This window comes from Phaethon lepturus, unplaced genomic scaffold (genome assembly GCF_000687285.1).
Source record: "Phaethon lepturus isolate BGI_N335 unplaced genomic scaffold, ASM68728v1 scaffold11768, whole genome shotgun sequence".
Lineage (NCBI taxonomy): Eukaryota > Metazoa > Chordata > Aves > Phaethontiformes > Phaethontidae > Phaethon > Phaethon lepturus.
Window position 1 is genome coordinate 83,973 of NW_010558342.1, and position 15,596 is coordinate 99,568.

Below are 15,596 nucleotides of genomic sequence, written 5' to 3' on the forward strand. Positions count from 1 at the left end.
CTCTTTCACTCTCCTTTGAAAAACTCACAAGCAAGTCCACAGAGAGGCTGATTAGTGTATGCAGATGTATGGCTTCTCAGCACAAGTATCCTTGGCAGGACTGGGGAAGTGGGCCAAGAAGGCACACGCATTGTACTTGGCTCCCTTGAGTGTATTCTGGCACATCCATCCTCACAGTATGCACCAGCTGCCACTCCTACCACGCTCTGTCCCAGAGTGGGCAGACCCATGCTCTGGTCCAGAATCTCTATAGGCACATCCACGCTAACATTGAAGCAGCCCACTTGAGTATCTGAAGAGTGGGGACTCTTCAGTGCACAGGGCCTGAGGCTACGCAACCCCCTAGGGACCTTGGGGAAGGACCGCATCAGTTAGCCAAGCTCAGCTCTGCACCTCCCAGCTGAGCCGTGTTTTTGACCACAGTATGGATATATCCAGCGCTGCAAGACTGAATCTGCCCCTGGTCGGTGGCCATAGAGCAATGACCGGCAGGCTCTGTACAGGGCTCAGTGAAGTGCTCTAGAAAAAACTTCCCAAACTCCCCAAGCAGGTTCCCCTTGTCTCTATGTTTTGCAGGACTTCACATGCTGAAGACCACTAGAAGGTCCTGCAAAGCTTTGTAGACTGTTTTCCATGAAAGCAAGGCTGGCTGCTTCATAGCTTAAACAGCTAGTGCTTGCCTTATGTGGCATCCCTACCCGACTCTAACACGTAGGAGAAAGCTGGGCATCCCACTGCCCTCAGTTCTCCTCCACGTGGAGACTACAAAGAAGTGCCATGGGGAGCATGGGTGACAGGCAAGACTGAAAGCTTACCTGTGGCCGCGGGTGTCCTGTGACCAGACACTGCAGGACCAGCGTGTCCCCCTCCCGAATCGTGTAAACACGTTCGCTGATGTTGTCTTCCTTCACCACGCACGCCTGCCCAGCGTGGATGATTTGGGCCTGAGCAGGAGCTGTGGAGAGGAAAGAAGAGGTAAAGAGGGAAACAGGCAGCACCTCAGCCCCTTACGGCCACTGCCCAGGGTGGCTGCTCCCACAGCAGGGTGGAAGAGCCACCTCTTAAGTCACAGAGGGGAAGAGCCGGGCAGCACTGGGTATGAGACACAAAGGTACCAGGAGATATAAAATTGAGTGATTTTCCCCGTCTCCTGGGTGGCTGGTATCAGCTGCTGTTTTAAAAACTTTGGTCCTGTGGGAATGAGCAGCTCTAGGCACTTAAAAGGCAGAATACAGAGCTTTTTTGGGGGGAAATCTCCTGCACAAACTGAGGACCAAGAATTCCCAGCTCTCATCTCTCCCAGAGAGGAGTACGTGCAAGCAGTTAAAGCAGGGACGTGGTCAAATCACAACTGCTCTATGCTTGTCTAAAACAGGCCTGAATATTATGATTTACCTTGCAGGGAGCTAGAATAACTACCGAGTGGGGTGAGAAAGGGACTTGAAGCTCTGCACAACTTTTAGCAAACATCGCTAGAAGAGGCATAACATACAAAGCAGGAAAAACAAGTCTTTCTGAAATTACACAGCAACCTATCTCAGCCTTGAGCCAGAGGGAACAGCCTCTGTAGGATCAAGGGACCTGTATTCTCCAGGGCTCCAAGTGGCGACCAGTTACTGCCAGTCTGGCCACGAAAACAATTGAAGACAAGCGAAGTGGAAAAATACGTGGAAAGAAAGTTCCTAGAACAAAGTTTAAAAATTTCATGCCTCCAAACAGCAACTATGTCCCACTGTAGCCCTGACCAGCTGCAGGGAGAGACAAGCTTCAGGAGAACAGGATTTTATAAAGAAAAAAGCCTCAGCTCGGGAGTCCTGTGCAAACAGCCCTCGGCTCCCTACTCCAAAAGCGTTTGTGTGATCGCTGAAGCAGCTGAGGTGGGCTGCACAGTCACCGTCAGCACAACGGGCCACCTGTGCTTGTTCGAGGGGAAAAGTCCAGTTGCACTTCAAGGAACAGGGAAACCCACCAACGTGTCTAAGAATCAGTGCCTCAGTGCGAGTTCCCGGGGGTACTTCCCCATCTTGCTACAAGGCTTCCAGGTGACTCTGGAGTCACAGCTCTAGCTCCCACTAGTGAAATACAACACGAACAAACCACTGAGGGGATGATCAAAGGGTTTAAAGCAACGAGCCTTAGCGAGCCTTCCGAAACAAGCACAGACTTTGCACAAGCTGTTAAAGCTGAACTGAGCACCCATGTTTTCCTCAAGGTTAGTTGAGTTCCAAAGACTTTTACACACACACACACACACACCCCCTCCCCATTCTTTTGGCATGACCAAAACGCTCTAAACCCAAGCACCTGGGCAAGGGAAGTGCTCAGATGTATGCTGGTTTAATCCACCAGCAGCACAGACCTAGCCCAGCAGGGCTCAGGCAGTGGAGAAGATCTGTCTTTGAGGTCCGCTTTTATAAACTGGTGTCACCACAATGCACTGACCAAGCAGCAGTGACACAAGAGTGGACACAGGGCTAGTGGGCAGCAAGCTGCTCTTGCCGCTGGGGCTTCTCAACCTGCCACAGCCACGCAGCACCCAGGCAGCAGCACTGCATGTACAACAAGCTACTCCCTCTTTCTGCATCTCTTCTGTCTTTCTGTGGCACTTTGTTAAACTCATTATTACTATCCAAACTGTTGACCAACAGAACCAACACGTGTATTTGAATAATATGATGGCACAGACAAGGACAAATCCCTCAGACTCTCCTGTCTGCCCCCTCTTCAGGGCTCCCAGGAACGTGCCTGCCATCACTTGAGGGTCATGGAATGTTGAAACCGACTGTCAAAGCTTCACTGATAGGACCGAGGAGATGAGTGACCTTCCCCTGCCTGGATGGAAGAAGAGTCTTGTTGAACCCACGACAAAGCAGAAACCTATGTATGTGCTTACATACATCTGTGTGTTTGTATACACATACATGTATGGATATACATACTGAAATATAAATATATTAAGTAAAATAGTGACTTACTAGGAAAAGACATCATGAATGCTTGTCAAGTGAAGAGTGGCAGAGAAGTAATTCAGAAGCCTATGTAACCTTCGCCAATACACCTTAATCCAAATGACAGTCTCTTGTGCTGTTTCAGCCCTTGGATCAGTCCTCTGCAGACCTGCCCTCACACCTTTAACCCCATGTGCACTGCAGAGCATCGCTCACAGTGCCCAGACCCAGGCTGCGATGCTGAAGAATCACTGCTCTATGATTAAAAGAGAGGTCCCGTCCCTTCCCACCCCATACCACATTCCCACCCATCCCCGACCTGTGCCGCCTGCATTTCAGTGAGGTTCTGGCACCAAAGTTCTTGTAACATCTCTTCACCGTCTCTGGGCTGCATTTGCCGGCTGGTGGCTCTATTCTCCCTTTGCAAACACGACCTTGCTGCAAAAACTAATTTCCATCCACCCCATGGAGAATCTGAATATTTATCTGCAGCTCTAGCTCCCAGCTAAATGTTTCCTTAAGTTGCTCTGCCGTACCCCACATGGTACACAATGTAAGTCTTTCAGCTTACACTCCCTTCCCTTTGGCCATCCCATTTCCGTAATTTCACCTGCCTTCTGTAACCCTTTCCTGCCACCTGCCTAAAGGCATTTCCACATGGGGAATTTCCACAGCAAAATCATTAGGTACAGTGGTACAGGATTAGACTGTTCTTGTGCAACTATTCTGGTGCCAAATTATCTCGCGGTAATTGCTGCTGTCTCTCTGAGTTTCATAGAAGTATTATTTAAACTAATCTTTACTTGACACTACGAAGCATTGTATGGTGCTAGTCTACTGCAAAACGACAACCCTAGGGATAAGCCCTGTGTCATAATTTCGTCCTCTTTTCCCAGATTCTCTCTGGATCCACTGAGCTGTAATGAAGCTTACAAACAAGGGTGTGCACATCCAGCTTTGTTCTTAGGTGTCTTAACTTGCTTGTGTTACCATCACTAATACCTTTCAGCTATATTCACTGGAAAGGGACATCACTGTAAGTGAAACCCTGCTGCTTCAGCTGTAACATCTCTCTTGCAACCGCAGCACCAGGTCCTCAGGAGAACCACCACCATTCTTCCATGTCTTAAACCCTGTATGAACCCAGGTCTCCCAAAAGGGAGCTCAGAAAGCTGGAGTTGTCTTGGAAAGAAAAGCACTCAGGTAGATGGCATAGGAGTCTGAGAAACTCTGCATTTGGTTACAACCTGACATTAGCGAAGCAGTGGGGGCTGAGCAACAAACCAACCCAAGCTCTTACGGGATTGCATTAAATCACAAGACGAGACTCAGGAAGGTCTCTGCTCCAAGCTCAGCCTGCCACAGCACACAAAGGCTGGGAAAGTCACCTCACGGCGTGTTACAGATGGGCAGAGAGACTGTGAGGATTAATTGCACTTTTAATGTGCTTGAACAGAAAGAATACATTATTGTTTGACATCATCTCAGGTATCCCGGAGGATTTCAGCACGCAAACAGGTTGTGCATTGCCAGCACAACAGGATGGCAGGACCATGCCTGTCAGAGTAAACAGTTTCACAGAAGGCCCCCAGGAGGGAAAAGAAAGGCCAGAGCATGAGGCCAGGTGCCGGAGATGAAGCAGTAATCGCAGCCGTTCTCAGCAGTGCTCTGTGAAGAACAACCCTTGCACAGATACAACCTGCCTTGCTAAGCGCTGCTGGGGCAGAATCCCTCTCCTCAGGCTGGCAAACCCCAAAGCAGAGGTCCAAGGAAGACCTCTGATGGCCTTTATGGGGGGAAGAGGGGACAGGCTGTTCCCCATCCTTTTTTTCCCTGCGTTTTGAGGAATAGGTGCATCGTCACTTCCATTCCACTTCCAGGAAGGAGATCAGCTTGGGGAAGGCTCCCAATACAAAGTCCTCCAGAGAAAGTAGGCCAGCCAAATATTGAGCGTCAGATGCTTTACAAGTGAAAAAATTCAGACTCTGAACCTGCAGAATTAAGCCCTTCCTCGGAAAAGGGCTGGCTTGCAACGCATTTGGCCTCCACACTGAGATTTCCTACTATGCTTTCACTTGATATATTTACACATTAAAACAAAAGGAAATTGGATTGGATAAAATAACTTTATTCCCAGTGCAGTGTACTGTGCAACGTTATTATTACCATAATCTGGAAAGTTTATGAGACTCTTGGTGCTCAGGGTTTGCTAATATCATTAAAATGCAGAAAAGGAGAGAGAAATGGTCTTTTGGCGAGGACTGAGTAATCTGTGTTTGGTTCACAGGTCTAGCTATTCATCTTTTGAGCCTGAGATCCCATCACTACAATGGCAACAATGAGAGCTCCTTCACAGAGAGGACGGTGAGCGACAGATACTGCACTGACACTCCCCAGTCACAGTCAGCAAGCGCAAGGGCAGGCTGCTCACCCCTTTGCAGCACAGCATCAGCTGCCCTCACTGCTGCCTTCTCAGCAGGCTAACACTAGCCATCACTGTTAGACTCTCCCCCACTACCACCTTTGCCACTGCACACATCCTGCAGATGGCCTCAAGGATGAAGGGCACGCATCTCCAAAACCCCAGGTCCAGCAACCGCAGCTACGCTGAATCTACCCGCCTCTGCTACCACCCTCCTGCAGGGTGGGGAGAGAGGGAAGCTGCACCTGGATCTTTCCCTCTTCCTCAGGCTTAATCTACCACCCTGCTTTGCAAGGCAAGTGCTGCCCTCCCATACGTCTGATGCAATTATAAATCAGCCTCTTCCATGCATGAGCCAGGCAAAGAAGCCAGGGTCCTTCCCCATCCCTGTTCACAGACTCCCTGGACTCACATTACTTGGTTACATGGGAGCAAGAGGGATGGGGGCACTGGCTGCTAATCTGCTGATTAAACCCCTCAAGAACCTGCCTGTCTCCTTCCCCTCCTGAGCAAATGTCATGGACGGGATGCATCTTGAAGGGAGTTCCCAGAAAGGGGCAAATTACACGGTATTTACAGAGCACGTGGGGTTGAATAAGCATTTTGTTAAGGAAATCCCCATGTGGCATTCCTTGCTGAACAGCCACTCTCAGCAACTGCCTGTCCATGGCTGGAATTGCCCTGCGGAACCGTTAGTTACAGACACTGCATGGCAAAGCACCCAGGGAGCATCTCAGGCCTTGAAGTCACTGCTTTAGTTTGCACTTTATCCCACCTGTTCATGCAACGCCCAACTCTGCTCGACAAGCAGGGGTGTACAAACATGAAGACCTTTGAGGAAGGGGTCACGTCCCCTTAGCAGAGCACAAAGAGAAGCCAGCACACAAGTGAAGGGAAGAGACGCGCTAGCAATGCTCAGCAGGAGCGGGAAAGGTCTAGTAGGATGGGAAGGGTCTGCAGGGGCAGCATCCTGATGGTCAAACAAAACACCCTGCTCATGCCTGCTCTGGGAGGGGATGGAAGCTGCCTTGTTGTGTGCTCCATCACTATTCAGCTGGTGTCATTGATCATTCTGCTGTGGATGAAGACCACAGGCTTTGCTGAAACTTTCGACAAAACAAATTAACCAGGCCAGCTCCAGCCCATAATGCAGGGCATGATATCGATGGCCCATTTGAAAAGGAAAATTCACTCCAGCTTGAGGACAATTATGGAAATAATAATACACAATCAGTGCCCATTAACACTGTCAGCAGGGCTGTGGATCAATAGCGTATTAATGGCTGAAGAAAGGCCGCCCATATCTATCAGCAGTTAGGACCAGCACAATAGCAGAGGGAGAGGAGATGGCAGCGTGTGGGTGTAATCGAGCTCAGGCACTGGATGTCTTTGCACAGCCTGCCCAGGGAAGCCCCTGTCACCCCCACCTTCTGAACACATGCCCTGGCTGCTCGCTTGGGGACCGTCTCCTCCACACCTGCGCCCCCCCCAGCCTCATTGCCCAGCACAACGGCAAAGGGAGCACAGCGCCTGCGGGGAACTTCCCAGCAGAAGCTGCCTGGCACAGCGGATCCTGATTAGGCTCCAGCTCCTAACACAAGGCCAGGTTAGTCCCATAGCAGAGAGGGGGGCAATGCAGAAGCCCCCAGGGAGAGCTGAGGAACAAAGCACATCCATGGTCCCGGGTCTCCTCTCACTCCTTGGACTTCTCTCTTGCCCAAGCTCCTCCTGTTGACTCTTCCAACATGGTGTGCCGCCTGGGCAGCTCTGTGCTACCAGAAGGCTGTCCTAAAGCAAAAGCCATCAGGAAGCCCTCCCTGCATGCTGACGCCAAGAGTTACAACTCCAAGCAAGACAGATCTCCACGGAGGCCCTTTTGCTCCCATGCATGTGTTCTCAGTGCAGCCCAAACCATGTATGTTCAAAAAAAAAAAAAAAAAAAAAAAAAAAAAAAATTCTGCTTACTGTACTCCTGGCCTAAATTTGCAGCAGGGAATATCTCATATTTCAGCAAGCAAGTGTCTCTGACTCCTTTGGTATTTGTACACTGATCATGATTAAAACACAAACATCAATCCACCCACAAAAGAAACGCAGCCACTTCTGAGATATGCAAAGCAACCATGCCTAACCCCACACAACAGTCCATAGCGCTCTTGAGCGCGAAGAGAAGAATATAATTTTCAATAGAAAGTGCACAGAGAAATGACAGAGTTATGGAAAGTAATCACAGCACATGAAACTTGGCTACTTAAAATAGCATGGGATTTTTTTTCTACTTGGAAGAGACCAAGACTATGTCTTTACATCTCTGGCTGATTGCATTTCCAGAAACAGTTTCCTTTTGCAAAGCTCAGCCAGATGATTTGCACAGTCTTAAAATAACTTTTTGCTTAATCAATGTCACTTCCTTGAAGCATCTCTATAATTTTGTTTCTTTTAGAAAAATACCAGCAACAAATTCATGTGAGATGTCATGAATAGCAGGTACACCCCCCAGTGACTGCAACACCTGCTCCTGAGACCGTCGTTCAATTTAAAAATAAAGAGGTATTGTATGCTTTACTAAAGTATCAGAGTCATCAGATCATCACTGACCCCTCCCAGTCCCCAGCTCCACTGCCTGAAATGGCTCACTAGTTTTACTAGGTGGTCCCAAAAATTTTCTTACATAGGTCCACCTAACTGCAGAGCATCAAGCAGCAAAGCAAAATCAATCAGCAACTTTCTTTGATAGGAATCAAGTGATAAATGTTACACACGCAACATTACGGTGGCATAAACTCTGCATCACCTCCTAACTCATATGCCTGAGTGGAATTTGTATAGATGACGCAACGTCAACAATATGAAGTAGGTTGTCTTCCAGCTATGGTGGTAGTCAGAGCCTGCACCTCAGCAATACAGTCCTGGACGCTTCCAGCTTTGGTAAGGAAATGAAAAAAGCATCTCTGTCTTGTAATGGCCATAAAAGAGACTTCATCATCTTTCCCAACCCACTTCCCACTGTGACAGCTTCAGAGCCTGAGCTGTATCTCTAAATCTTGCTGCAAAACCCAATGAGCCACAGAGCCACACTCGGGAGAGGAGATCCTGCCAAGCTGAGTGCTCAAAGCATTATACTTAAAAACCCATTTCTGGTCTGGTTGCTACTTACAGCTCCTAAGCATTTCAGGGAAAAACACAAATGAGGCAAGCAGCTTGGGGGAGAAATCAGGCATTCTCTATTCTAGAGACCACTGGCAGACTGCCTTGTTTGTCAGCTGGTAAAATATCAGAAAATTAAACAGCCCAGTCAGAGAAAAGAGGGCTACAAAGAGAGGAACTCAGCTGGACACGGGCAGCACAGACACTCGCTTATCCTGCCCATGTGCTGCAGGAACAGTCCCCAGAGGACAGGCCAGCACCAGGCTCCTTGGCAGGTTTGATCCCTCGCCTCCTTATAGAAACTCCCACCAGGTCTCCACTCCCCTGAGTCAATCTCCAGCTGCTCCATGCATCCACCACCCTCTGAAGGGGAATGAACAGTTACAGGCATCCAGAAAGCCTGCTGACCCTCTGGCCTTTGTAAGCCCTCATGCTCTCAGCTTCCAGCGTGCTCACCACCAGGAGCCCCCGAGCAGCCAGTTCGCAGGAGAACCAAGGCTGGCTCAGATGGAGACGTAAGTCAGCTGCTCTTCATGTGTCTCACTCTTCTGCTCTCCCTTTTCGCTCCTCTGTCACAGCACGCAGGAGCCACTGGAGCTGCACATCCCCACTCAGCCAGGAAAACTGCCTTTCACAGGCATGCTGCAGCGTGTCGGCACAGGTAGCAAAGCCCATCAGGCAACATCCCCAGGATCTGATGCTAGCAACTTTTGCAGGCAAATGGGCTTTGCTCAAATAGTCCCAAGGGTTTTACCTCTTTCCCCTGAATTCAAGATCAGGTGGTTCCCAAAGTCACCATTGGCGCTGCATGTTCCGCTTCCTTTCCCTTTTTATACTTTAAACCACTTTGGTACAACAGTGACTCTTCAACAAAGAGGTCCATGTGCACAGATATATAAACCAGCCTACTTTGAAACTCAGCTGTTGTTTTTTTGCTGGACCATTTAGCACAGGAGATGAAAGAAGAGCACAAGAGAGATATTTCATCCCTTCAAAAGGGAGAAAAAAAAAAGTCAATTTGCTAATCATCTGCTGACTAGATTAGTAGAAAAGGTGCATGAACCCTAATCAATGAATAACTACAGGCTCCTTTTCATATCAAAAGGGGAAAAAAACATCAGGCAACAGCTGTGGCTCCCAAATCATGGAAAACAAGGAAAGGCAGAGGGAGAGGTTTCAAACTGGTTCCCCAGCTGGTGGGACACATAGAGAATGCTCCAGACTTTGCTGGTGAAGACCTCACCGAAGTCACACACATGTGCTAAAACCCACCCTGGAAACACAGGAAGACAGACAGATTCAAGCTCCAAGTATACTAAAAACAATAGACAAGAAAAAGAACAAAAAACAAACCAGTGTGCAATCACAGTACACTAATACAAACTGGGTAAGAATAAGTGTATTTCCATAAAAGTCTAGCTGGTGCCGTTCAAAATGTTAAACCCTGATGCCCCAATTCTTCAGTGCTGAGGTGGAAACTGGGGGCTGATGAGCAGGAGAAGGATTGGCAGAGAAGAGCTGTCGGACGAGAGGACTTCTCTCTACATGGAGAGCCAAAGGGGATGTTGTATGCTCAGGGCTGCTAGCCCCAGAGGGGTGGTGTATGGCCATGGGGTTAGCAAAGCAAGGCACTCGGGGCTTTGACCAGCTGGTGCCCCAGCTCTCCTGCAGAACTCCCTGTCCACATGACGGAAGCAGCTCCACCATCGTCAGAAGAGCTTCTGCAGAGACACAGAGCTCGGTGCAGACCACAAAGCCCACCCAAGAAGCTGGGTAAACACTCAGGCACTGAATCTATGCTCAATTCTCACCTGTCATGTCTCCACTGCTTCCAGGGCCCCATCCAGCCAGCTGGGGATGTGAGGGCAATCATGGCAGTGCAAACATTCCCCCCATGAAGGAGAGAAAAGATTCAACAAATGGCCATTTGTTTACCTGCTGCTATACCCAGCTTCCACAGAAAGCAAAAGTCTATTTCAGTTGTGAAACAGAGTGGTGGTGGGGAAATCACTACAGGAGAGGGTGATAAGAGCCACAAGGCTGAAAAAAAATTTCACCGAAAGCCTGTTTTGTTCTCAGCATAGTGAGAAAGAGCTGGGAGTACAAATGCTACCCTTAATTCAAGTATCTAAAATCCAACCTTGCTGCTGACAAGTGGCAGGCAGCAGGGACTCGTCTCTGCCCCAAGCTCCGCGCACGGCGGTACCCATCCCACAGGCACCCCAGGTGCCCCGCAGCAAAGTCACCTCCCGGGGGATGAAAGCACGCTGGCTGCACCAGGTCAGCTCTCGGCACCCAGCCACTGGGTGGGCGACAGGCAACCCCAGCACAAACCCCAGCTCAACCACTCGCTGGCAACCCTGGCAGAGGTGCCAAGGACCCAGGGGACAGCAGGGATGCGGCAAGCCTCTGCTGGGTGCTTATCGGCTCCCAGCAAGAGCAGGATTAGAGACCAGGGTCCTGATGATACAGGAGCGCTGCTGGCGATACAGCCCCTCAGTGGAAAGAAGCCTTTGTGCTCAAATGGGTTCCCACACAGGCCCTCACAAAGCACGGATGCTTTTTACCCCTCGAGCAGTGGGGAAACGCTGCTCTTGCGCGCTGCCAGCTGGGGAAGGTACAGGAATGAAATGCCTTGCCCATCGTCGGGCGGGAAGCCCGAAGCACAGTCTGGGATCAATCGGCACCCAGTTCCAGTCTAGCGCCTTACAATGCAAAGGGCAAACTTCAGCCTCCAAGGCTGCCTAACACAGCACTAAAAATTCACATTCACAGGGAGCAGAGGAAGAAAAGTTCTTGTGCAACACCAAAGGGTTTACTCAAGAAAAACTGTTTTCCCCTGGATTTTCTCCCATATCCCTTTTCACCAGCACAAGGGACTCAAGCCTGAAAACTACTGCCAGCAAGCAAAACGACTTAGAGAGGAAAACGCAAATATGACAGCTCAACTCCGCCCCAAAGGAGGAGAGAGCGCACAAAAAAAGGAATTGTCAGCAAAGCTGACGCAACGGGGGCTGCGTGACACCCCTGGAAATCACGCCAAGTAATGTTTTATCTTGACAACATCCTTTACATCCCTGCAGTGCCTTTGGTGTGCAGAGTCCTAGAAAGCCCCCAGTTCTTTCCCTCTTGAGTACCAATAATTAATAACCACAACCTGGCAGACAAGCGAGCAATTCCCTCTGGGTCCGATAAGAGGAGCTGACATCTCTCTAACCCCAGCCACCTCCATTGTTTTATTCTCTTTGTTTATTGATCCTTTTATGCACATAACGCAAATTGACATTTAATAATTCATCCGAGTTAATGGTGCTTAAATATTAAAAGGCTTTTCTCTTTTAATTAGCTGTAGCAAAATAGGCAACAAAGGAGTGCTAGATAGATGCCATTTAAAATGCTCTCGTCCAAGTTCCTTGGCATGTTACTAGGGACGGGAAAGAAGAGTTCAAGGGAAATTTTGTACAAGTCTCCCACTCTCGCTAGGAAGGTAACTAACCCATAGAAGCGCTTCCAGAGGCTTTGATTCATAGAGCGTATTAATCTCTGTCAGCTCTTTGTTTTCTCCCCCTTCTGTTCTTCTCCTAATAAAGACAGAGGGGAAGGGAAGGAGGTGCAGAGGGTAGAAGAAAAATCCTTCCCCATAAGAAGTGCCGCCACTGGCAGCTGGCACCCGCCTAACACAGTGCGGATGCGGAAGCCTTCTGGCACGTCATTGCCAGACCTGCAACCAGGTGAAAACAGAGCTAAAAGGAAGTACACACAGCTAATTGAAGAGTTATAAACAGCACAGAAATCTTGCAATTATTCCCTGGGGCAAGAATAACTAATCCAGGAAATTAATTTAAGATTATGCTGTGGGGGGAAAAAAAAAAATCCAGATGTAGTAGGGTAAGGGAACACACATTTATTTCTGTTCTGCTCATTATACCAAGGGTTGAGAATGAGAGGGAAAATACACGATATCTTTAAACCTCAGTTTCATCTCGGCTGGAGCTGATGGCAGTAATACATCTTAGTCATAAACTTGCTGGTGTATGGCATCATAACTATAAAGAGTTGGTATTATTTGGGGTGTTTTAATTGTGCATATCTCCTCTCTTAATTACTGTTCATTTAAAGTCCTGGATTGTTTTGAGTTTGGGATAACGATCTCCCACCTGACCCAGAGTAGAACCACACAGTCACAACAATTAGATATAGTAACTGTTAATAACTTAGTTTAATTACAACCTATTTTCTTCAAATTTAGCCTAGACATAAGAATTCAATGAATTCTAATTACATGCCACATTTGAAGAGCCTGTGCTATTACATTATTAATTCCAGACAAAGAAAGAGACTGACGAACACTAAATTCCTTACTGAGGATACTTAAAAAAAATTAATCTTAATTCAAGCCAATGAATAGATCGACTTGCAAATTCTCTGCAAATTCGTTCTTCCAGTGAGGACTAAGCAGCGTAAATCTGTAGAGGGTAAGCTGCATTTTTCACACGTAACAAAGAAATCAGAATCATGGTTTATGTGAAAAGTTGAGTTCATCCTCAACAGCAGAGCTGCTAGTTGCATTTCCACGCAACACTGAAGTCAATGCTCTGAAGCTGCCAGGCAGGACATCATGGCAATGGGTGTCCCCATGTGCAACGGCACCCAAGGACTTCAGGAGGGCAGAGCACAGGTCCTTCTGCCCAGAAGTAGACAGGGGTGTGCAACACAGCCTTGTTCACAACCAGCGTCCCCCCACGCACACAGGAGAGGGCAGTGGTGCACATACCAGAGTCAGCCCATTATACTTCTGTGACTGATTTTAAGGTGGGGAAATTCGGGCACAGAAACTGTTGCTTTATCTCCCCTTGCACACAAATGCTAGAGGAGGATCTTTCACAACCCTCTTAGACTTGGGGTACCCCCTGCCAGTTGCTTTGGCAGAGCATGGGGAACCCCTCCTTGCCTCTATAAGGCTCTGCACACAGGGAGCATTTTCTGTCACTCCGCATCTACCACATGCTGCTCAGGCAGTGAAATATTCTTGACACCATAACAAACAGTTTGCATTGTTTCCCGTTAATAGATTATCCATCTACTCCTCTCCAGCTGTGCAGCACATCTGGCCACACCGCCTCTCCTGGGCAAGCACTCTTCAGCCCAATATTCTGTTTGATTTTGCTCAGGAGACTTAGGAGGTGATGGAGGAGTAAACGCCTGGGGGACAAGTGGCATCTCCAGGAGTTTTCAGAGGCAATAAAAGACAAGCCTGTTTCTAGCCCTTTCAGGACAGGGTTACCAGCTTTGGCCTTCTGTAGGAAGCTTTGGCTCCACTTGCAGCTATCCTCAGTAAGACAGGACCGCTCTCGGGACGTATGTGCGATTAACACACAGTGCTGCAAGGCTGCTCCTGCGAAGGGGATGGGCTTTGGGCCACCACTCAACCACAGGCACCAACTGTTGGTCTCAGGATCCTCCCCCAAACCCTGCAAGATGAGAGTAGCTCTGGCATTGCCACACTGTGGCTACAGAGTGCATTTCGACAAACAGATGCAGCAGCTCCAACAATTAATCTGTTTAGGGGAAGAAAGGAAAAAAGAGGGAAAAAAGAAAATAGACTAGTAAAGAGTTTGAGGGAAAAAAAAAAACTGATTACAGTGGAAACACAGGCAAGGAGAAGCAAGGCAGGCTGATGCTGGCTTGGCTGTTCCCTGGTGAGAGACTAATAGCAATGAACTGGGGAGCAAAAGTTCCACAAAGCAAGGTTATGAATTTATTACTCTGCATCCGTGCAGAGTCAAAAGATCGTCTGAAACACCAGAGGCTTGCAGAGGAAATTGGGGAAGCACTAATGCACATGAGACAGTGTTTAAAATAATTTCTCAGCAGGCTGACTGCACAGGGGGTAGGGACTGAAATTAATTCTCTGCCCAAGATCATGCATTTGTGCAAACGTTGTTGAGCCGCTTGTTCAAGGGGGGATTAGGGGACTAATGCAGCTGTATCAAAGCAGCCAGGGTCTAGCTGACAGCCTTGCAAGGGAAGCAAGATGATCTTTGACACTAAGGAAATAAAGCTCTGAGAGACTGAAATGCTGACAGGCACCAGCCTCAAAGCCGAAGCATGTCTGAAGAGGAAAGCTCTTTAAAGACATTTGTTCTCAAACTCTCCTCTGCAAGAGAAAAGGCTTTGGCCTATTTAGGCAAGGCCAAGGGCAGGCTAAGACCTCAGCATATTTGAAAATCACTTATCCTCAGCTCCATTTGATGTTCTCTTGATGTTAGTAAGGACTTTAATTTTATTTAAAACATTCCTGGGCCTTTGGCTGTTTGTGGAGTGTCACAGAGCAGCCCATCCCACAGAGAGCAGAGGAGTCCCTTGGCTTCTGAAGGGGACAGGAGGAAAGCAAACTCCCAAGGAGAGCAAAGTCTCAAACCAGTCTCCTTTCTTAACAACCTCAACCAACCCAGCCTGCTGCAGAACACCCTTGGGCAAATTAACACAAAACTAGACAGTGGGCTTCCCATTTAAAAGAAAAATGTGTTTGAAGAGGGAAAGAGGCAGAGTTTCTGAAAACACACACTTACTGAACCTCCATAGTGTACAAACTTGAACTGCCATCCCCTAGATGAGCAAGTCCCTTGTGCTGCTCATCAGGCAAGGAATGAGTTTACCTTCTAAAAGCTAGTTTTGCCCCCAGGTTTGCACGAAGGGAAAAGACTCCAGATCTGGTTATGCCCGGCAGGAGTGTAGCTCCCCAGTAGGCCACTGATGGCTGACAGGGACTGTGGAACTACTTCCCAGTGTTTGTCCCACAAGACATGTCACCAGTTACTGAGGTACCACCAGCTCGTTTCACTGAGATGGACAGCGCATCTATCTTGGGGCCTTTCAAAGCCAAAGGTGACAAGGTTGCTCTGTTATAAATTACATTGGGGAAACAACCAAGAATCATTTGAGTCTTCCAAACCACTTGTGCTAATCCTCATTTGGAGGGATGCACGTTGGTCTGGACAAGCTGATGAAACTGGCTGGGGTAAAACAGAAGTCATGCCTTGCTCCAGCAATGAATGCAACCAGGGCTGCGCCTCCTT

General features: G+C 48.4%; 1 protein-coding gene across 1 annotated transcript in view; it reads right to left on the reverse strand.

Moving 5' to 3' along the window:
- The window catches only part of MDGA1 (MAM domain containing glycosylphosphatidylinositol anchor 1), a gene marked incomplete at both ends in the record, with an annotated part of 77,644 nt that extends 76,689 nt beyond the window's left edge, over positions 1–955 (reverse strand). Inside the window, one exon of the mRNA XM_010293036.1 lies at positions 816–955. Within this exon, the coding sequence (XP_010291338.1) occupies positions 816–955 (140 nt within the window). The remainder of the gene's footprint in view (positions 1–815) is intronic.
- Between the last annotated feature and the right edge of the window lie 14,641 nt (positions 956–15,596).